The sequence below is a fragment of the Ambystoma mexicanum genome, chromosome 5q (assembly GCF_040938575.1).
Source record: "Ambystoma mexicanum isolate Mex_15411 chromosome 5q, UKY_AmexF1_1, whole genome shotgun sequence".
NCBI classification, from domain to species: domain Eukaryota; kingdom Metazoa; phylum Chordata; class Amphibia; order Caudata; family Ambystomatidae; genus Ambystoma; species Ambystoma mexicanum.
The window spans coordinates 66562284-66585549 of NC_090933.1; the positions used below are offsets into that span (position 1 = coordinate 66562284).

General features: G+C 43.6%; 1 protein-coding gene across 1 annotated transcript in view; it reads left to right on the forward strand.

The window, feature by feature from the left end:
- Nucleotides 1-23266, forward strand: part of NFX1 (nuclear transcription factor, X-box binding 1) — a 2569209-nt gene that overhangs the window by 875684 nt on the left and 1670259 nt on the right. The window contains exon 8 of the mRNA XM_069620539.1: nucleotides 9851-9950. Within this exon, the coding sequence (XP_069476640.1) occupies nucleotides 9851-9950 (100 nt within the window). The remainder of the gene's footprint in view (nucleotides 1-9850; nucleotides 9951-23266) is intronic.

The following is a 23266-nucleotide window of genomic DNA, read 5'->3' on the forward strand; positions in this document are numbered from 1 at the left end:
ATTGAAGACTTTCGAATGTGCACATGGTTTGGCTTGACCCGTTGCAGGACCACTTCGATTTCACAATTTCTTCGTCCTTAATATTCGTCACCATTCGGTTGGATACCTAACAAAGACTTTTGAATGAGCAACTCCATGGTGCCGGACCAGTCTGTTTATGGTATCAAATCTTCTTTTTCAAGTTCAGTCACTCATCTGCTGTTTTAATTATATTTGCTTTGCTTACCACATAAGCTTCACACACTGTTCTATTCAGTTTTCTCTATACAATGTTGCCGCTTCCAACCTTGGCTTCAACGCAGGCCGGTTTGGTATCGGTGTCCCCAACTCACCGGCCGTGCTGACTTCACTGGTGCTGCTTTGTTGTAGCAGCCAAGGACAGTACCACAGCAGCAATCGATCCTCCCTGCCATGGCTGTTGACGCGGGAGAGCCCCGGGTACCTCGAACACACAATGCAGGTTTCTTCAGCTTTGATTCCGGGTCTTGCGTTCCTTATTCTCTAAGGCTCATGAAAGTAAGTGTCTCTGAAAGGTCAAGGGCACTTCCCTCCTTGTAAACCTCTTCGGTCTTGCTGTCTTTCTCCTTATATTAAACTGCCATCTCGTAATTGCTGATTCCTCGTGTGCTTTGCCTTTCTCAGAGTGTGCTTTCGTGCTCCTCTCATCTGTGTGGGGAAGTGTGATGGAAGTCAGGTGTGTGTGTGTAATGATCAGTAATTTCCTGACCCTACCTGGCAATTATATTGGGACATGTCAGGTATACGGCTCGGGTGTGAGTGCGTTTTCTCACAGTGAGCTGTTTGTGAGAAAGTATTTGTGTTGGAAAAGGGGGGGTTGAGTTCCTAGGTATTCTACCTGGTAGGATGGGGTAATGGTGTTACAGGGAAGGGGATACTGCGTCTCGCTGTCCCATGTCCCACTTCCACTCCCCGAAGACCCTTCACCCAATGGATTCTCCTGCAGTGGTCCTCCCCCAGGAACAGGATCCAAAAGAGATGGCCGTGCCTTGGCCACCTGGATGACAGATCCCCGGGGACTAGCAGGTAAGACACCTTCTGGTTTCTCTCACCTGTGATGAACTTTGAATTACGGACAGCTGTGAAACCAGCGATATGGTCCGGCAAAAGGAAGTAGCCGACTCGGAAATCTCTGTGGCAGGTGAAATGTTTGTTTGATAAAGTGAATTAACTATAAAAAGCAAAGTGATCAAAGTTAACACCAGGGAAAAGGGGGGGGAACGTAAAGGGTGAATGCTAAACTTTTGTGCTTATAACTTCAAACTACCCAGACCAAGAGGCACTGGGACAAATAACACGTGTGTGAGCTGAAGGGAAAGTCAAAGTGGTCCTGCGGAGGTCTATAGCAAAAGCCACTCACATTCGAAGGTTTTCGACATCAGGAAAAGGTCTGAGTCCGACCGAAGGAGACCTGAAGTGTGATAAGTTCAGGTAAGGGAACCTCTTAAGGATGAGAATTAAGCTTTAGGTCCGAGACCGATGTGAACTTTTTGTTGAACTGTATTTTGAAAGCTGGACACAGAGACTTTAACATGGAAGGCCAGGCGGGCCTCAATCCACGTTTTGAACTGCCTTTTGTTTTGGGAACCTGAGCCTGTGTGTCATCCTGTCTACGTGGCCCGCCTTACTCAGTGCTGTCTAACGTGGGTGTTGACTCAGCCACAGTTATTTATATTCTAACACACATTTTCCTTTGCATGCCTGTTCTCCTTTACACACTTTTTGTGCAAGAGATAGGGCAAGAATTCAGTGTTAGTTTAGGCCATTTTGATTTGACTGACTCAACTTGGACTGTTTTATTAATTATTTGATGGTAGAGACTACTACCTTCCTAGCTATAAGGCAAAGTAGAAGTTTTTTCAAAACCCTGAAAGTTGAGTAAAGGTTTTACAAATTGTACCTTTTGTGTCTGTGTCATACTTGTGAGACCATGCCTCCCTTATATATGCGGGAATATCAAAGATGAGGAATACATGAGAGGACACAATCCATTTGAAGAACAAATGACTTACCCCTGATAATGTTATTTCGACTGGATGTTATGATATAGTATGTCATTTATACCGCTCCTGTACACAAGTGTTTCTAGGTGTGACAAGACAAGGGAGGTAAGACTGATGGAGGACAAGACAAACTATCTTACTAGGTCTTGTCATTCAGATTGTGTAAGTGTGAGAACTAGAAGTTGAAGGGGAAAGGGGGTGCAAGTGATGGGGAGAGGAAAACAGGGCAGCAATGCTACGAGTAAGTGCAGCCAGGGCAGCACAGCTCTGAGTAGTGCAAGGAGAGCAAGGGACTATAGGGTTACAGTAACAGCCCCATAGTGCCTGGTAGGCCCGTAGGCAGTACCAGGGTGACTGATCAAAAAAGAGCCTGGTACCCAGTGAGACTCTGTGGGTAGCCAAGCAACCAGTCGGTACCTCAGACAGGTAGGGCAGCAGGGGAGGGAAATGGAGAAAGCAGAGGGGAAGAGGAAAGTTTTGAGCTGCTTCCGGAATTGCAGGTGATCCGGTTCAAGTTTGAGAGGGACATGGAGGCCATTCCAGAGGGAGGCTCCTGCAGAGGAGAGAGTTCCTCCCACATATTCCTCAACTCCCATCCCAGTCCTCCTCGCTGCCAAGAAAGAGTTTTTGTGATTTACACCACCCGATCTGTTAATGCTTAAGTATTTCTCATCTTTGAGCCTGCTGTGCTGGTGAGGGAAAAAACACGAACTGAGGCAACTGGCGCAGTGCATGCCTTTTATACCCGCGTCAAGGTCGTGCTCGAGGAGGATGGATGCCCTCGAAGGACACAAGGTCGACGACACACGGCACCCTCTGCTGAGAAGTTTCCGAGCTGCAAGCCGGCTGTCTGGGGAATATATCAATGATGAGGAATATTTGGCAGCACCATCCAGTCGAAAGAACATTAGTAGGGGTAAGTCATTTGTTTGAATTCGGAACCAACTGGGATCGATGAGTCACTCTTTTGTGGAACTCTAGGCAGACTTCACATCTGAGCCTTTCCTAAGGTATAGTGAACCAGCATAGAGATTTTGGCACTGTAAGGAAGGCCTGTGCTTGAATGTATGCATCTGCGGTGGGGTAGTGGAAGAATGTGTGCTGTCCACGGTCTCTGTATGTTTTTGATCTGGACAAGATGGTAACTGAATTTGGATCCCAGGAAAGTACTGCGCTGCTTGGAGACCAGCAGTTAAGAGGAAAAAAGTAAGATTGGCTACTATTCTGCAGGTGAACTGGACCAGCAGCAGGTGTCCTGTTATGTGTCTTTGCAAAGGGATCAACAAGTGAGAGTATGGACGCATTGACTGTGGCTTGCCAATGGCCGCCCACCATCCCTGTGCACGCTGGAGTTGCTGAGGAAGGGGTGTAGCTTGGCTGCTTGAAAGACATTAGTCGCTAATGTCGGTTTTAGAGCTCATAGACCCCTACAGTGTATTGGGCTTCCATCAACCAGTACAGCAATGATGGCCACAGTGGAATGGGGTTATTCCCCAGTCCTTCAGCAGAAATCCAGCAGACCTGCTTGAGGGCTTTAGAGTGCCATGGCATGAACTAGATTTTACCAGATCTACATGGGAGTACTATCCTGGCATGTTCAGCTTACCTCAACAGACATATGCAGACAGGCCAAGCAGTTTTTATGAAGGATGTTCAGCCACAGGAAGCTAATAAGCGTTGGCATTAGCAACCGGCCTTGCCAAGGTTGAAAGTTTGAGGTTCCATGGAAAGGGCAAGCACCTAGGCCCACACAGCAGATGCATTGGTTGTAGAAGTTTCATTTAACTATTCAGAGACTTATGGGACCTCTTCAGTTGAGTGGTGAAGAGGATGTTCAGTGGATAGCTTGCAGTGTAGTGGAGTAGGATTACTGGGTAGAGGTAGTACCCTGAGAAATTTCAAAGTCCAGAAGATGGCTGGTGTTACATAAATGCACAAGGAGGTTGGTAGTGGCATGACTGAGACGGAGGCAGATTGTATGAATGCTTAGTCATTCCTATTTTGGGGATTCTAGGGACACTTTTTGGGGTGCTACATTTTGCTTAGCCCTGTCTTTTTTTGGTTCCTTGATCTCTTTTTCGTGTTTGAGGGACTTCTCCTGAACGCCTCTTGCCATTACGCCGGTTTATAGTGAATATGTAGAATTTAAAAATGTCGAAAAAAAACATTTTCGATTGTTTTTTTTACATTTTTTTAATGGGGGGTGAATCCCCCCCGTTTTTCCTTACTAGCAAAACCCAAAAATATCATACAAATAAAAAAAACCTGCTAATTATTTTTTCAATATTTTTTTCCGAGATTATTTTTTTCGACATTTTATTTTCGACAGTATAACTGGCTACCCATTACGTCACTTTTTACCTTATACTAGTTATGGCATTGGTTGGCCCCAAAGGAGCCGAGTTCCATGGGTGCCTCTCTGGCACCCTATTTCTCCCCTAATTTGATTGTATCACCTTATACAGGTTTTAGGGGAGTATGTTGGTGGCAGCTATACTTTTTGACTTCACAAACGGTGCAAAGCATTGTACTGCATTGGTAGCACAATATACCGTTTTGGTAGCTATTGGGGGTACCATGGTATTTTTTTATCTTGTTCTCTGCTTTTTTGTGTTTAGGTCTTTCCTTTGTCTAGGTGACCATGAGGTATATTCAAAGGGGCTATTCAGACCTTTGGGAGTCTATCATGGTAGGCTCCTTACTGGTCCTAACTTGTTTAGGTCAGTATAGGTTGCTGGACTAGCCTTTTCCCTGTGGGGGCGGTTAATGCCGAGTGGCAGTTGGACTGACCAACCAGCAAGGTTGGCAATCTGATCCTCAGCCCCCAGAGCCTTTTAGTGTTTGGCTGGCTGGCCTGGGGACAGCTCCCCTTTTCAGGGGTATTTAGGCTCTGCCCTGCCCCTCTTAGTTTCCTGTTCTGCAATGTGAAGGAGGCAGGTCTGCTGACAGATTTTTGCCATGATTCCTGCTGATTTCGTCGATTTAGCCATTACTTGATCATGCTGATGTTTTCTGCAGTCTCCCCACATCTGCTGGGTTGAGGAGCCCTCCATGACAGAATCCTTTCTGGGCCTTGTTGCCACCGCAACCCACCTGCCGTTTACCACCATTATCTTTGTATTGGCTGTGGGTTGGATCAGAAGTCCAGGATGTGGTTGAAGTCGCAAATACCCACTAGATCTTCATTTTGGTATTTCAAGGGTGCCATTGTCAGTTCTGGAACCGTTTGTTGCCATGTTGCTGCTTTCGTTTGGTCACCTTGCTGCAGGCTGCTGTTTGTTCGGCTCCCTTCTGCTTTGTCTCCATCGCTGGATTTTTCACTCCTGGCCTGAAGGTAGACATCCTGCGAGGAGACTTTTTCTTTCCTGGGTTGCTAGGCCTTCATTGGCCCAGGCTTCAAGTCCTAGAGGACATAAACCTGGAAACTATACAAGTGACAGAGCATTCTACTCACTGGGCTGTTTTGCGCTGCTGTAGCTGTTTCTAACAAACTACCCATGTAAGTACCCACCTCTTTGTCTTGTGTTGTGCGATTATTCAAGATATTCACCCTCTGGTGCTCCCCTCATCTGTGGTAGAGATTCCTGGGTGGTAAGTCCTCATACAGTTCTTTTGGAGTTAGGGGGGCCTCCTATTCTGCTGCTTCTTCTGAGCCTGGGTCCGTCTTCCGAACTCTGGAACGCTTCTTTGAGGTCTCTGCCCTTCCCTCCAGTTGACTGTAGCAGCATCCTCACTTATTGGTCGTACTGTTCAGTTTCATAAAGAATGGAAAACTTAAAGGGACATCCGATTTTGGGAGGTAATTCCAACACTGGAACACTCCTTAAAAGTGACTCTGGTGTACTTGCCTCCCCCTGCCCACTTTTCCTGGATTCTCTAAGGGCTAAGTGAGCTCTGGACCAAGTGTCGCCATTTCTGTATTTAACCTGCGATATAACCATTTTTAAAGCCAACCCTTTTATTTCCGCTATGTTCATTGTACTTGAAGCATTACATTTCATGGAAAAAATACACACTGTTGCTAGTTGCTAATAACTGTTACTGAACGGTTTATTGATCTTTGGAAGATTTTTCTAATGTTTGCTGTGATTCCATCCTCTTAGTGGCTTTAATGTATTATTCTAGGTAACTGGACATTAATACTGTTATAAGGTTATAGGTGGTGAATTGTTAGTAAAAAAAATACATTTCGGCACAATATGTGTAAAAGAACTAATTAAGACCATGTCAGTTCATGATTGGATGGATCAATATTAAAGACCTTTAAAACTCCTTTAGTCAGCAGGTTCAATTTAGGTTTTTTTTCCTTCTCAATGCCCTGGATAAATAAATTGTATTGGCAAACAAACGTCCAGGTAAATGGAGATCTTGCACAAATTATCTTATCTATTTAGTGATCTCTCTAATGATTCTTTAAACAATGAAATTGCTTGGTGTATTCTCGTATACCCAGTACAAAATAAACATTTTTAAACACCAGCGCAAAAAAAGGACAAAAATCAATCCCAGTCTTGTACCATAAATCCGTGAGTGGTGCTAACAGAAGAATGTGCAATCTGTGAACGACAAGCTAGCATATGATGATTTTATGTCCATTAGATAGCTCTCACATTTTAGTGTTGATTTTCCCGACAAATGGATCCAGCCGCAACAGCCAGAAACCATTTTCAATTTTGTTGGCAACGGTCCTTTCGTTACAGGCATCCTTAATGAGGGTTCTATGGTTTGCCTGGGTTTTGCCAGAAATGGTTCAAAACACGCTGGTAAAGTGTGGACCCGTCGCAAGCAAGCCATGGAAATCTGCTGGCCCCTTCACGGCTCATAAGTTCCTCTAGTGCCTCCCTATAACTCAACTTGCTAATGGACCATAGCTTGCTACAATAGAACAATTGCTTCAGTGCTATTATTTCACCCAGAGTCGTCTGGCACGCTTCAAAATGTACTGGCTGGTTGGGTGCACTTTTAGTGAGCAGAAGAGGATTTTCAAGAACAAAGATGTTCCGCAGTGTTTAGATCAGTTGATTATTTTTTTTTATTGCCCCATAGTTCTGCACCAATTACGGCAGCCCTCACAGCTGGGTATCTGTATACTTCCAATGCAGGAGCAGCAGAGTTATTACCAAACCTATTAGCTAAATGCAATATGGCTGTACACCTTTTTAATTCAGTTAATCTGGCTTTGTTTGTGTTTATCCCAGTTGCTGTTATTTCTTAGTCTAGATCCCATTATATTCGAATGAAATGACTTCCTCTATTAAAGTACCACCTATCTGGAGAGTTGGACTGGAGTGCTTTCTCATACTCTACCCACATTGCATAAAGAGTTTTTGTTGTATTGACAGTTAGGCCTTTCTCGTCATAAAACTTGACAGTCTTACTGGTCTTGAGAGGCCACACAGTGTTATGAGATAAAATGGCATCATCTGCAAATATAAGGATATTGATTTTTAACCCATCCAACTTTGGAGAATAGGCATAATCAAGTGACGGGTGGTTCACGAAGTCATCAATGTAAAAAAAGCAGTGTGGGTGCCAAAACACACCTATGCATTGCTCCCTTCTCTACAGGGAACTGACCTCTTAGCTCCCCTCCACATCTAACTGTGGCAGTGTTGCTGATATATAACTGCAAAATATCTCTCAATAAGGGAATGAGAATTATTTTTCTTTGCAGTGCTTTCCGTAGTTCAGAGTAGGGGATGCTGTCGATGGTGAATTGTATTTTAGGCCTTTGGCATTTTAACCAATTTTTCCCTTAGGTAAAATTGTGTTTCCCTTTTTATTTCCAAAAATACAAAAAAGGTAGCAGGCACCCTTCTCTCGAAAGAACACGGCATGATAACCTGTTCAGTGGTTATTAACCACATTGAGAGTTCACAGCCATCTGCTTTTTGCTCACTTTACCTTTCACAGATGGGAAATCTCCATTTCCACATCAGTCTTTGTCCCGCCCAAAAGGGCAGTCCAGCACCGAAATGCTATGGCAATTCTCTTCTGAACAAGAGTAGCAACAGAAACCCCATACACGTGTTTCAGCCTTGTTGGGCCTCATCAGTGAGGTGAAGCTGTGCCTCTCTGAGGACAGTGAGCAGGGAGTCCACGTCTGATTGCCGCCAGGTAATTTAGGGTGACCAACCCCAAGTGCCTTCCAAAAATACAAAAAAGGTAGCAGGATATTTCCATACCCTGTCATGTGTGTTAGGTACTGACCATCGGGTCTAAGGCTGTACACATATATGAAGGTTAGGATGTGTTTTTTGGACGTTGTACTTAGTTGTGCTGACTACTGGGTAGGTAACTACTGGGTAGGGATTACTGTGTCCTGGTTCTTCTCGCCCTGTGTTATTGTATGTTGGGTGCTCTCCTCTGGAAGAAGGCCCACATATAGACATTGCTGTTACACGAGTCCTTGTATAGGTATTACCTTTGATATAATATGCTGGTATCTTTTTTAATATTATACTCAGTTCAGATAAGTACTTTGGGTATTAATACAGATAGTTTTATGTGTGACTTTAACAAAGTATATGTTTTTCAGTATCTCAGTGTAGTGTATTTTCTAGAGCTATGTCTGTGGAATAATGTGACTCTCTGTTGACCTAACATATAAATGAATTATCTAGCTGAGATTAAAAGATAGACATGGTAATATGATAGCTTACATATATCAAAGTTACTTTTTTCTAACAGAAGGGGCATAACGGAAGCACCAGAATTCAGAAAGAGAGGTAGCAAAGGAGAGGTACAAAACAAACATTGAAGCAAGAAACAACACAGATTGATGAGTAAAAACAAGAGCCCAAGCAAGGGGGAGCAGACATAGAAGACACAATCATTATTGATCATCTAAAGAGAGATCTGTACATAAGCAACTACTTGCAAAGGGCATGTAATTTGCACCAAGTACAAGCTGTAATTGTGTAGATTTCTTTATAGATGTTTATACATTTTATTTGAAACTTAAAACGTTCTTAGCTTGAACAAACCGATAAATAAAATGTGATTACCTTCAAGAATATTTGGAAGAGATGCAGGATTTCATAAAAATATACATTGATTTCCTTTATGTATTCAATGAATTTGTTGTAGGTGTCCATGTATAAGCTCTATTAGATGGGAATTAATATGTTGGGTTGTACATGAGAGAAATATGATGGTAGTCAATGATTCCTTAAGTAGGCAACATTGTGAAACATTTTGTTAATTTAGACATAGATGAGATTGTGAACCTAAGGATTTATCCTGTCCGGGAGAGGTCAAAACGAGACGTGATTTAATTTAAAAATAATTGTTACCAACAAGTGTGAACCAAAAAGATGTATTTTTAAGAAATGGAACATAATTGTGAAGAATTTCATTTGTCATAAAAGGTCATAATGAGTGTTACATTAAAAGATCAACTTGCATCGAGTTATTGTGAATTTTTAATATGCTGTAATTATGACCAAAATAATGTTTGCTTCTTTATGCTTGTTGAAAGACGGAGAGTAATGATGCACAGGAATGTTTTTGGGGCCGCAGTTGGCCTTGGGAGGCAAACATCTATTGGTATCAAGCTATCAAGTTTCTTACAAATTATGAACAGGAGTGAAATAGCTCCCAGATCATTTAATCCTAGTCTTTATTTTTTTTTCTTCTGCAAAAACGTGACCCTCGATTCCTGTGCTGTGAGTCTGCAAAACAGAATCTTGTCTAGTGGCTTATTTCAGGCTAGAAATGCCAATGTTTGTTCTTAAAGAACTGAGGCTGTATTGTGATGTGTGAGAGAATGATTATCTTCAAATTGTATGTTTCCCATGTTAATGTGTTTTTTTTTTTATTCCACTTAGCTTGCTATTGCGGAGGCAGTTCGAGGGACGTGTCCTGTGGAACAGACAAGGATAACTATGATGGATTTGGAAACTTTTCCTGCCAGAAGCACTGTGGCAAGTAAGAAACCTTATATAGTTACATTGAGTTATCAATGAATATACCTTTCAATCTGTGCATTTCATATCTCTCCAAACAGTGTGTGTATACACACATGTACAGTAATTGTGCATTATGGTCCTATAATTTAGTCAACTGGCTCTGGTACATGATGGTAAATTATGAGGCCACAGAGTGAGTGGTAAATCATGAGGCTGAGCGGTTTACACATCGGCACAGAAAACGAACATTATCAAAAAGAGCACCTCGAGGTATTTCCCATTGGTTAAATTAATAGGAATTCCTTGATGATGAAGGAGGTATTCTGAACAAGGATGAACACTAACAGTGAAGTTTAAACCTAACCGACTGTAAAAGGACTGATGTCACATACATCAATTATGCAGACAGCAGAAAGGTCAATCTGAAACTGCAAAAGCAGAAACTAAGTCTCCAGTAGGCAATGCCAGCAAATATCTGCATAGTGGCTTGCAAGAAAACTAATCTGTGACAATCCAGGATGTATCTAAGGAAGGGAGACATTTCAGAGACATTGGGAACATGCTAATGAGTCCTGGTCACAAATATTGATCCTGAACATATAAATAATTTGATAACATGCCCTGCAGAACCAGAAGGTTAATCAAGTAACAAGCTTTATGTAATGATTGAAGATAGTAATTCCCGGCAACATTCAAAAGTAGAAAAGACAAATGTCTCATTCTTGAGTTATAGGTAAGTATATTTAGTAGTGAGATGCAATGCTAATACCTTAACCTTCAACCCACAAATAAGCCTGAATGCACAAAAAACGAACTTCTAGCTTCCTATGATGAAAGAAATGGCCAATATTTAACCTGACCTCAGAAAATGTCTGTTGCTCTTGTTTTCTCGGGATTGGTTATTAGAGTACTGTCTCTTTGGGTATTTCGAAGGAATCTATTCAGCAGTTTCATCTCTACAAAATGAGGAAGCCAGACTCCTTTTGGATCTCAAACCTAGGGACCACATTTATGACATTCTGAAGGCTCTCAACTAGCTACCTAAAGAGCAAATAATTGTTTACAAATCCCTCTGAAACATCCACAAGAGTTTAGCCCATACAAGTCTAATATACATCACCTCAACTATCAGAGTCAGTCCCACAAGGAACTTCAGATCAGCATCTGAAAACTTGCTCTGCACCACTCTATTCCAGTGAAGCAGACACAGGGACCATTAATTTGCTGTCCTAGGCTCCAAACTCCAGAACAAGTGGGAATAGTCTGTGCAAAACTGACCCGATGTCGGGCATGGCGCGCGGAACCAGCACCGCAGGCAGAGGGGATGCTTGGATCAGATCAGCTATAATATGGACAACATGTCTGTTGGGGCAAAATTAAGTTTTTGGCGATTTAGTTTGCCTTACTTTGTGGGTCCTGTAAACCTTTTGCAAGTTTTATTGTGTTTTCATCTTTCTTTTTACAACTAGATGGACTTGTACAGAAGTACTGTTGTGACTGCAACCATCTTCTTTAGATGTGCTGCCGTTAGCAGCCCATCTGGCTACTAGGGCAGGTTTTTCTTAAGCACACGTGTTGATCCCAGTGTAATTCTGTTACCCTGAAAGTTTATTGGGGATTAGGCTCCTGTCAGCTGTAATTTAATTTTGGCTGTACCAGGATTGTAGCCATTTTTATCGCATAAGTAGATCAATGCAGCTACATGTTATTTGTCTTTTATACTACGGACATCACCTCTGTTGTGGTTTTATAGCGCAAAGCCTTGTCCTGTTAGAAGCAAATTGAGACCCCACCCAGGGTGACAGGCAGACGGTAGTCAGTAGGGTAAAAAGAAATTAAATAAAGGAGAATAGGAAAATGGAAAATGTGGGAAAAATCACGGAGGCAAACCTACAGACTTAACTTATAACGTGTATAGAAAATAAAAGAGAAGGGTGAGTGACAGTGATCATTGGGATGAATGTATAGTTTTCTGTGCTTTTATAGAAGCAAATGTTGGCAAAAGAAGGACCAAGAGCTTCCCCAATTTGCTGCTACAATTTGTATGGAGGCAACAACTAGTGTACTGGTATTACTTTGTCATGTTATGGATGCTTGATGTGTGCTTTAGAGTTCCTATGAGTTGTGGTTTAGTAACCAGATAATCATAATGGATTGCCTCTTGCTGAGGGCATTCTGGAAAAGCTGAGCCTTCTGAAGGTGTCAGACCCAGGAATTGGCTGTGTGTGCCGAATAACTACTGAGGGTACAGAAGGAGAGTTTGACAAAAGTGTTGTCCTTGTGTATAGTGAATTGGTAAACAAGTGACTGATATGCAGTATGACAGAATTACATTAGTGGGAAGGTTGTAAAATTATGCATGTCAGGGTAACCAGGTCAAAGGACCCATTCTCATTAAGGACCACACTCTAAGAGGGTAACTGTCCTTTATAAGGCCTGTATGCAGTTGATTACTGGCACGATGAGCACAGGCTTTGATGCCTTTCTGCACTTCCTCAGTTTATGAAAGTGCTGCCCAGAGAAGCAGGAGAGCATGTACTCTTCCAGGCGCCAAATCCACAGAGCCATGAGAATCTTTGAAGTATCCGTTGCTGGAAGCCTCCTCTGATGACTGCTGCTGCAAGTTCCCATCCAGTGTCCAGTTCTTTTGTCTCCAGACCAATAATCCAGGGTCTGGGTCCTGTGCTGCTGCATCCTGACAACATTTACTCCAAAGCGCTTATTTTATCCTAAGGTTCTGTGTTGACTTGGGTAATACTTACCTAAAGTCTTGTGTGAATCCTGTGAGGCTGAGGGGGTGATTTGTGTGGTTGGCAGCTTGCCCATACCACTTGCCCAGGCCTCATGCTGGAATGCATGTAGGGAGCCTTCTCAGAAGTCCCTGAACAATTTAACTAATTCTGAAGCTGCTACTTACTTATTTTATTTTATTTTTTTTATTTTATTGGTCATTTATAAGGTGCTTATGTAGCTGGATTAGTGTTTCGAAATGCCGCTTGTTTAAGAAGATAACCTCTGGAACTTTGACTTTCCTGCTACTGAACCCTTTCCTGACCTGCCTACAGCTGGCACCTAGACCTCCTAAGGTCCCTAGTCTACCTCAGAGAATATTAATGCTATAGACTAGGGTAGGACTTTGAGATAAGGATTTCTGTCTTGAAAGTATAACAAGTGTAGAAGTACTTACTTGTCAAAGAGTTAGTGTCCTAACTGAATCTCTGCAATAGAAAAGGTTCATAGTGTCTAAAAGTTATTACTTGGCCAATGCATTTCGGACTACATTAGTCCTTCATCAGGCCGTGTATTATCATCTGAGGTAGTCAAAATTGACCTTTCCACAGCATATAATATGTATCAAAAAAACAAATTATTACAACATAGGATGATATATGAATTACCATTGCATTGTCACAATTAGATCATGGTAACATGTGTAGCAGGCCACAAGAAGTTAAACCAACACACAACATATAAACAACATATAGAAAAAGAGAACAAAATGCATATGATGTAATGTGGGTAATAAAACGTCATTGCATTACTCGTAGTGTGGTTGTGTTAGTTAACATCCATTGTGATTCGTATAATGTGTCCATGCCCTCTCCCATTGCTACTGTTGAGCTAAATTCACAAATCTTACTTCCCAATCGAGTGTATTAAATCTGTGTGGATGTGATCAATTTAACACTAAATGGATTATACAATCTAATTCATTTCTAACCAACACAATAAGCTATCTGTATGTTGCAAATTCTAAATTCCCCTGTGTAAGCTTGTATCTAAAATGTAGTTTACCATTTTGGAACGAGATTCAGCATGAAATCCTTACTATACATGTGCATATCAAAATGGCAGTATAGGATCTTTGCTAAGTAATCTGCTAAATGACTATGCTGAGAGTACGAACGGATGCTAGCTCAGTACGAAAAAAGCATACTTAAGTGGCTTATTGAAACATCTAGTTCGACATGCATTAAATCAACTATTTGGAAATAAATTAAAAAATCAATTACAAAATCAAGGATGAGACGGATTATGGAAACATTGTGGGTACCAATAGTTATCGTGGGCACTGATTAGTGTTTAATTTCCAAAAAGACGTATCATTGTTGTCATTCTTAAGCAATGACATTTCGTTCCCTACTTTGTGTCTGTATTTCTTCTGCAGTTATGTCATTATTCACCGAAAGCAATTAGGGTTCCGTTATAAATTGTTTACAGAAAGGAATTAAGGTCCCATTCTTCATCCCATACGGAGTAAGATAATCTAATTGGTCTATCCAAAAGGTTTCATGTTGAGCACTTCTCCTCTTTACATCTTCCCTTTGCCTTTGATAGTTTCGAGAACTTGAAATTTCACTTCGGAGACTGTGTGGCCTTGCTCTGAAAAATGTCTGGCTATGGCCGATGTTACATTTTTATTCCTAATACAGGATTTGTGTTTGTTCATCCTAATTCGTATTTTCCTTGCGGTTTCTTCTACATTGTAAATCCTGCAGTGACAATTCATGCTATTAATTACATTCTGTCGTGCATCTTGGAAATTGTTTTATTTGTTCACCTGTTCCTGGATGAAAAACTATAGAACCTATGATAACATTGTTGCAATTGCCACAATTCAAGCAAGGGTATGTCCCTGGATGTTTATCTTTGGTGACTGTTTTCGTTTCACTTTTTGATTTAACCAGCATGTTCCTTAGATTATTGCTACTTTGTTTCCATAAACCCTAGTCTTTGCATGCCAATTATTTTGTTTGTTTGTCTCTGGTCAGAATGTTCCAATGTTTGTAAATACTTCTCTTAATCTGTTGAAATTGGAACGAATATTTGGAAACTAATTCCATCCCCAGATTTTCTCGTTGTTTTTCTTTCTGTAATAGATCTTTACATTGTGTGCTGTTAGTTTCATGCACTGCTTTTTCCAAATATTCTTCTGGATTTCCTCTGTTCCTCAGTTTATGCTGAAGTTTAGCCACTTCTTCCTCGTATTCTTCATAGTCACCGAGTATTCTTTTGATTATGAGCATCTGACCATAGATTCCTTACAGTGTTAGGCAGGTAGAAAGTATTTCTATGAAGAAGATTGTTCCTATCTGTTGTCTTTGCAAAAAGAGTTATTTTCAATTAATGTACCTTGATTTGGACATCTAGATAGTGTACATTCGGGTTGCCAATCTCTATTGTGAACTGTATACGTGTATCTATGTTGTTCAAATACGCTAGAAATTCTTTCAGTTTCTCTTGACTACCACTACAGACTCAAAATAATTAGTCAATGTATCTGGCCCATTTCTTGATATGTTGTTTCCAATCTGAATGTTCCAGAATGCGTGTTTATTCAAACCGATACATCTGTTAGCATAGGCAGGTGCCATGTTCGCTCCCATTGCCGTCCCTGATGTTTGTAAATAAAAAGTTTTGTTGTATTTGAAGGAATTCAACTAAATAAAATTAAAAAGTACCATGAGAAATTCCTTACAGGCTCCTATAGATTATTGTTGCAGTAATAACCACTCTACTGCCTCTTGTCCTAGATCATGAGGGATATTAGTATACAAGCTATTAACGTCTACTCTGAATAGAACATGTAAGGGTGTCCCTAATTACGCTCACACCAGAATAAATGCACCCCTCTAGGCTCTAGGAGAATAAGGCCAAAAAGCAATCTTGTAAGGATAACAAGTTTAATCTTAAAAAATGAGGATGGTAGCAAAGGAATCTGCTGTGGTGGCGTCACTGTATATCATCATGGCTTCATCCCCATCCGTCCTTTTTCCATAATAGGGATGCCCCAAAGCTGCCTTCCTTCGTTGTCGGCGGTTTTTGTCTGGGCATGCTGTTCTACATTTGTCTATCTCTGAAAGAACACACTGTAGCTCATGCTGTCGTCCTATGCAAAAACACACTACAGTTCTGCAGACTTTTACAAACCTTGAGGCCTAGCCCAAGGGAAAAACTAAATGTTTTTATAAACAATTTTCATTTAATTCTATTCATATTTCACTCCTCCTGCTAAAGTTATCTGGGCCCTGTAGTCTTCTTCACACTTTATCTTTATAATTTGTCCCATTCTGCATTGTCAGACAGAACATGTCATTCCTATTTTTAACCTGCATGGATCCTTGACGGACAGTAGACAGCTGGTGAGTCAGTTTGTGTGCTTCCAGCGCTAGCCATTGTAACTAACACTGCGTAAGGCTCCTGTGATCAATTTTTAGAATCCCACAGGCCACATACTAAGATTTTACAATTCCTATGATCTGACATTACAAATCTATCTAGCTAATAGTTAATTGCACCTTTGTTTAAACACAACTGCCTTCTTCAGTGCCTGCCCATGCCTGTGTATGTGATTATATTTGCATGTGAGAGTCTTACTAGTGCCCCTCCTCCCACCTAGTCCATTATAGCGCCTAAAAGAGGTCTTGCCTAATTCTAAAGCGCTTGAGGGGTTCGGGAGGACCCTGGTTCCTTCCCAACAAACATCATCCTTGGTCAATTGAATCTTGTCTAAAATTGGTAAGAAATGGGTAGTATCTTAGATGTACGTGGAACTTTTCTGTATAATCGGCTGAAGAATGTCATCTATACAAGTCCTGAGTGGTTGTAGAATTCCTCCTGTTGCTGCAACAATAGGTCTACCTGGAGGTTTTTGTAAATCTTTGTGGATTTTCGGTAATATGTATAGATGTGGTGTCTTAGGATATGATGCATTAGGGAAGATCTGGTTTTGTGCGATATCCATTCCAATTCTTCTGCTGCCATAAGGATCCCTTTGAGGGCTTTCTGTATTTCAATGGTGGGACCGTGATCAAGTTTGGCATAGGTATTAACATCCGCTGATTGATGCGGACATTCATGAATGTAATCTTCAGTGTTGAGTATCCCTATCGCTCCTCCTTTTTCTGCGGGTCTGATGGTGATCGAGGGATCTGATAAGTGTTGTTATTTGGGATAATTCTCCTCTGCTGAGGTTATTCATTTTTGGTTGTTCATGTTGTAACTGTTTAATGTCTGCTAGTACCATCTTGTGAAAGATTTCCGTTGCAGGTACGTTAATTGGGGCAGTAAAGGTGCTCTTGGGTTTGCATTCAATGTATTATTCTTTCTCATTGGTTTCTAGCAGTGGGGGGAGGGGGCAATACAGCAAAAAACACTTTCAATTTCAGTTTATGTAATAGTTTATGAACTCTACTTTGGTATTAAACATTTTAGTGCTGTATGTGGGTACAAACTACAATCCTTTCTCAAGTGTTATTTCATGTTGAGACAAACTTCTTTTAGATAAATTAACGACTTGGTCCATTGTGTTTGGATGCGAGTCAGCATGCACTGGTTTCTTCTTTTCCCCCCTCCTCGTCCTTTTCCTTTTATCCTACTTTTTAAAAAGTGTTTGTTCCTCCTGTATTAACGCTGGTGGTTTGTCGATTCTCAGTACCAGAAGTACTGGCCGTCTGAATCCTGTTTCTGAATACGAGCTGTTATAATCTGTCAAAGCGTTATTTGGTCGTGGTGTCTGGAATCTGCAATTGGTATTTATCTTCCCAGGTATATACTTCGTCATTCTAATAATCATGTGCGCCTCACCTGAATTTCCTGACTTTCCATGTTTCTATGTCTGTTCTGTATCCCTCTAATCGGGTGTTGTCTAGAAGAATCTCAGACAAGGTTTTGACTTCAGTTAAGTTGGTAATCTCTATTGATAAGGTATTCATTTCTTTTTCCAATTGTTTGCTATAGTAGATCCAAAGGATACTTATTTAGGATCTGTTCCCATTTCGTTATGAACATTTCTTACGTTACACCATATGCCTTATTTCTGTTCTCTTTTTCTATATGTTGTTTAGTTCATAGCACCATGTGTAGCAGGCCACAATACGTTAGACCAACACACAACACACAACATATAACCGTGACAATGCAATGATACGATATATCATTGTATGTTGCAAAAATTCGTTTTTTGATACACATTATATGCTGTGGAAAATGTTACTTTTGACTAACTAAGATGTTAAGATACGCCCTGATGGACTAATGTAGTCCGAAATGCATTGGCCAATGATGCATCTGCCTATAATTAGAAATTAAACACGTCTCTCTTGAAGACCATTGTGACCAGTATGTTATCTTTACTATCTTTGAATTGTGTTCCACATTCTAAAAAGTATACATTGTTGGTACTGTTTTATCATTGCTTAACTGAATGAGTGTATAAGCTTACCAGTAGGATTTACCTGCCTTGAATAACGGTGATATGATATGGCATTTATAACGCACCTATTAAAAAGTGCTTCATGGTGCGGTGAGGCAAGGGAGGGGGAACAGAGGGAAGACAGAGACAACGATCTTACTAGGCCAGGTGACACAGATTGCGCAAGTGCAGGGGAGAGGGGACGGGGGGAGAAAGTGCAGTGGGAAAGGGTAGGCGGCAGTGCAGTACATAGGATAACAGTAGAAAATAAATAAAACATTAAATAAAAAGTGCAGACATCAGGTGTCAGTGCTGGTAGGGGGCTTTAGGGTTACATAAACAGCCCCCGAGTGCAGGTTTGCCAAGGGGGCAGTACAGGTGTGTAACTGGTGGGGAGGGGACCTGGGCCCAAGATCAGAGGTTAGCAGGTAACCAGTGCAGTTTCAAACCAGACTATCAGCAGGGGAGAGGAGGAGAGAAAGCAGAAGCAAAGAGGAAGGCCTTGAGGTACTTACAGAACCGGAGATGGTTCTCCTCCAGGGAGGCTTTTCCACAGGGAGGCCCTGGCCAAAGAAAACGATCTACCACCAACTCATTGCTTGGAGAAGCGGCTGACCCTGAGGGAGTTGGAGGCAGATGAGCGAAGAGCTCGAGAAAGAAGATATTTAGGGAGAGATAGTTGAAGGTATTGAGGCCGCAGAAGGCCTTGCGGACAAAATACAGAGGGTTTTGAACTTAATCCTCGCAGCCATTAGGAGCCAGTGCAGAGATTTCAGTCCTGGAGAGATACGATCCCTGGGCATGAGGCCAAGGACAAGTCCTGTTCTGGATGAGTTGCAGAGGGCGGAGAGTAGAAGCAGGCAGATTTAGAAAGAGGATGTTGCAGTAGGCCAGCCTAGATTGAACCAGAGCTCTAGAGAGAGTGAGCTTCTGGGGGGAAGGAGAGGAAAGGAAGAATACCTCTGAGGAGGTGCAGCTGGTAGTGTGACTTCTTAGAGACGTTTGTGTGGAGTCGAAGATGACCCCAGGGTTTTTAGCCTCACAGGTGGGAGCAGGAAGAGGGCCAAGAGAGGCCTGCCAGAGAGTGACAGGAGAGGAGGGAGCAAGTGTGCCGATGAGAATCTCTGTGTTACTGGCATTAAGGCAGAGATAATTGGCAGCACACCTCTCCTGGATAGCAGACAGACAGAGATGAGGGCAGCAGAAGAGGTGGTAGAAGGGAGCCTGAAAATTAGTTGTCATCAGCATAGCATTGAAAGTTGGGGCAGAGAGCGACAATTCAGTGACCAAGAAGTGCCAGGTATTGGTTGAACAGCAAAGGAGAAAGGTTAGACCCCTGGGGAACACCACAGGTAGAGATGGAGGAGAGGAAGAACCCCAGTTGGACCTGGGAGGGTTGATCGGAGAGTAAAGAGGTCAGCCAAGCCAGGGCCTGATCGGTGATACCCAGGTTATCACGGAGATGGTTGAACAATATGGCATGGTTGCCCGCGTCAAAGGCAGAAGAGAGATCAAGTATGAGGAGGACACAGGGTGTGTTGGAATCGAGGTTGGAGAGCAGGTCCTCACGGATGTTCAGGAAAGCAGTTTCTGTTCTTCTGGCCGCTCTGAAGCCAGATTGATGGTCATGGAGACAACCAACAGATTCAGTGTGAAGATTAAGCTGGGAGATGGCTAACTTTTCGAGGAGTTTGCCCAGGAAAGGAATAATGGAGATTGGGTGGTAGTTAGCCGGGCAGGACAGGTCGGCAGAGGGTTTCTTAGGAAGTGGGTGCATAAGGGAGTGCCTCAGGGGGGAAGGGAAGACTCCAGTAGCAAAGGAGTGGTTCCTGACGTCAGCCAGAGCAGGAACCAGGGTGTTAATGTGGTCCTTGATGGTTTTGGAGCAACGGGGTGAACCTGTTTTGACAAGACTTTCATAGATCAGACTTGTCTAGAAACCTCGCCTGGAGAGAACAGGGGAAAGGCAGAGGAGGAGGGAGGAGAAGTGGTGGCCGAAGAAGGGACAGGGGAAGAGCAGGGAGTAGAGGGGGACAGTGGAAGAGAGAGGACAGGATGTCCTGCGTTTTAGAGATAAAATGAGAAGCCAGGGCCGTGCAGAGTGCCTGGCAGGAGACCGGAGAGGTAGAGACTGCATCAGGACTGGCTAGCTCCTTGCAGATTTTAAAGAGTTTGGCCGAGTTGTTGGATGCCGTAGAGACGAGGGCTTGGATGTGGGCTCTCTTCTTGGTACAGACAGAGAGCCGGTATTGCTTTTGGAGCAGGCGGCAGGCCAGTTTGTCAGAGGATGTCCCGGAAGCATGCCATTTCCTCTCAGCCACCCTGAACTTGCGTTTAAGGGTGACGAGGTCTGAGTCGTAGCAGGAGTTACACTTGGCTTTGGGCGGATCCTCATGACAGGGGCAAGAACATGGAGAGTATCAGATATAGCAGAGTGGAGCATGGAAAGGGCTGTGTCAGGGTGTGAGTCAGCCAAGGGGGTTAGGGGAGGTGAGAAAGGGGTGGTGAGAGTCTCAACTGACACATGCTTCATGGGTCGCATAGCCGAGAACCTAGGTGGCAATGCTGGAGTTGGCTTAGCCTGAGGGGTGGAGAGAGTGATCTGGGAGCAAAGGAGAAAGTGATCACTCCAGGAGAGAGGAGTGGTGATTGGGATAGAAAGGGGAAGGTCTGAACATCCAGAGTGTGTCCTGCAGAGTGAGCCGGGCGTGGGAGGATAGAGAGTGAGAGAGTTGCAAAGGTAGCGAAAGAGTCCAGAGGAAGGACCAGAAGCATCCAGGTGGATGTTAGTCACCAAGAAGGAGGAGTTGAGTGGTCGAGACCCGGAGAGAGTAGGAGAGGTCAACCCACTCGGAGGAAAGAGATCTGACCAGGTGGCCGATAGATTGTAGCCACTGTAAGGGAATGGCACGGAGAGAGAGCCTGCAGGTTAGGCATTAGAAAGAAGAGTAGGGATGACAGAGGCAGGAATCCACTCAAGGAAGATCAGGGCTACAACCCCTCTGGAACGATTGGACCTGGGTGCAGAGAGGATTTTGTAGCTGTGAGAGAGGAGAGTGTGGAAACTTGTGACAGAGCTGTCCGTGAACCAAGTCTCAGTGAGACCAAGGATATCGAGGTAGAGTATGTCAAGGAGGCAGCAAATATCAGAGGAGTGTTTGACAGCTGAGCGAGAGTTTAGAGTGGCAATATGGAGAAGGTTGCCATCCTTGAAAGACTTCCGGGGAGGGGTACAAATCAGACGTACATCCTGCGGAGGTGTAGAATAAGCCCGAGGGCGGGGGGGCAGTAGAGGAAGGAGGAGAGGGCAAGGTAGCCAAGGAGGAGATGGCAATGGGAGGCAAGGTAGCTGTGGAGGGAAGAGAGGGGACAGCAAGAGAAGAAATGAAATTGATGAGGCGCGGGAAGGGTCTATCAAAGAGGAAAAGGTTGGCCTGAGGGCCTTGGACCAAGACGGTACCATTCAGGTAAACATTAATGATGACTTTAGAGGAATGGAAGGAGGACAGGATGGCTTCCCACCGGGTGCCACCATTAATGGGAGAAGAAGAGAAAGGAAAAAGCACAAAGACCATATGAGGAGTCCATAGGTCTAGCGAGGGAACGACAGAGGATGTCGATGAAGGTTTGCCTGGAGACAGCACTGGTATAGGTGTCACCGATGGGGAGTCCTTGGTTGGAGACCTGGATGTCCGTTTTAAACTTCTTCCTACCAGATTTATTGAGGAGAGCAGGATAGGCGATAGAGAAGTAGTTGTTTATAGTGATTCCCTCCGAAGAAAATGGTCGACATGCTAAAGCAACAAATACAAACAGTCGAATGCCAAAGCATCGACAACTTATATTTATTTGTAAAAGTGCAATTGCATCGAAACCAGTCCATCGACAATATACATGGACTGGTTTCAATGGAAATGCACTTTTACATGTAAAAAGTAGCATTTCCGGGGGCGTGGCTTTGAGCCATGGCAGACGGACAGGCTCTGCAAGAGCTCCCGACCGAAGCCACGCAGCCTCCGACAATGCCCTAGTGAGAGCGCACCCAGCTATATGGAAATCGCAACACCCGGCTGCGGAAGGGCAGAGACCCTGGGAAACATCCCCCCGGGGCCATACCAATCTGCAGTCATACGCGCTGCAGGGAAGCCAACGGACCCAGAGCGGGCCTACACCCAAACTCCCCTAAGGAGCCATCCTGCCTTTGGATAATCCCGATTGACCCACCCCACAACAGGCATCCCACAAGGCGGCAATAAGCAACTTGACACGCAATCTAGCGCCTTCCGGGATCCTACCAACCCAGGGACCCTGCAGCGCATCAACATGTCAAGGAACCCCAAACCATCCAAGCAAACAGATATTGCAGCCCTGCTAACCACGCCAATGGCAGAAAACCCCAAAAAGGGGGAGCGCACCGAGGGCGCAGCAGCAAGCTCCCCCCGCAGATGGCCCAAGAGCCGTCGACACAAGCAGTTACAAAAGCAGATCTCCAGGATCTCCTCGCAGCTATCACCAAAGAATACCAAAGGGGGACGGACGAAGTTAAAAGCAAAATCACATCCCTGGACAAAAGAGTAGGTGAAATGGAGGCGAGGACGGCCGAAATAGAAACCACCATCTGCGAGCAAAACTTCGAGATTGGGGTCAGCTCGGATAGAATCGCGACCCTGGAAGCCAGATGTGAGGCTCTTGAAGCCAAGCAGGAAGATGTGGGAAACAGATCGCGGCTCAACAACATCCGCCTGAGGGGGCTCCCCACCTAGATCCCCGACGACAGCCTGGACCACTACATGAAAGACCTGTTCCGCCTCATCATAACTCTCCCGGACGAAGCCCCCCTGTAGCTTGACAGAGTGCACAGGACCCGAGCAAGACAAAACTCCAACTTTCCCCCAGACGTACTGGCCCGCGTGCACTTCTTCCGAGTTCAGGAGGAGATAATGCGTGAAGCCAGAAGCTCAGCTCAGATCCACTTTAGAGACGCTTCGATATCGCTGTAACAGGATCTATCGTCCTCAACCCTGGCGAAACGGAAAGCCCTAAAACCAATGGCAGAATGGCTTCGCGAGAAGAACACAACATACCGGTGCTGCTTCCCCACAGCCGTGTCCTTCACCTGGGAGGGTAAACCACATCTGATC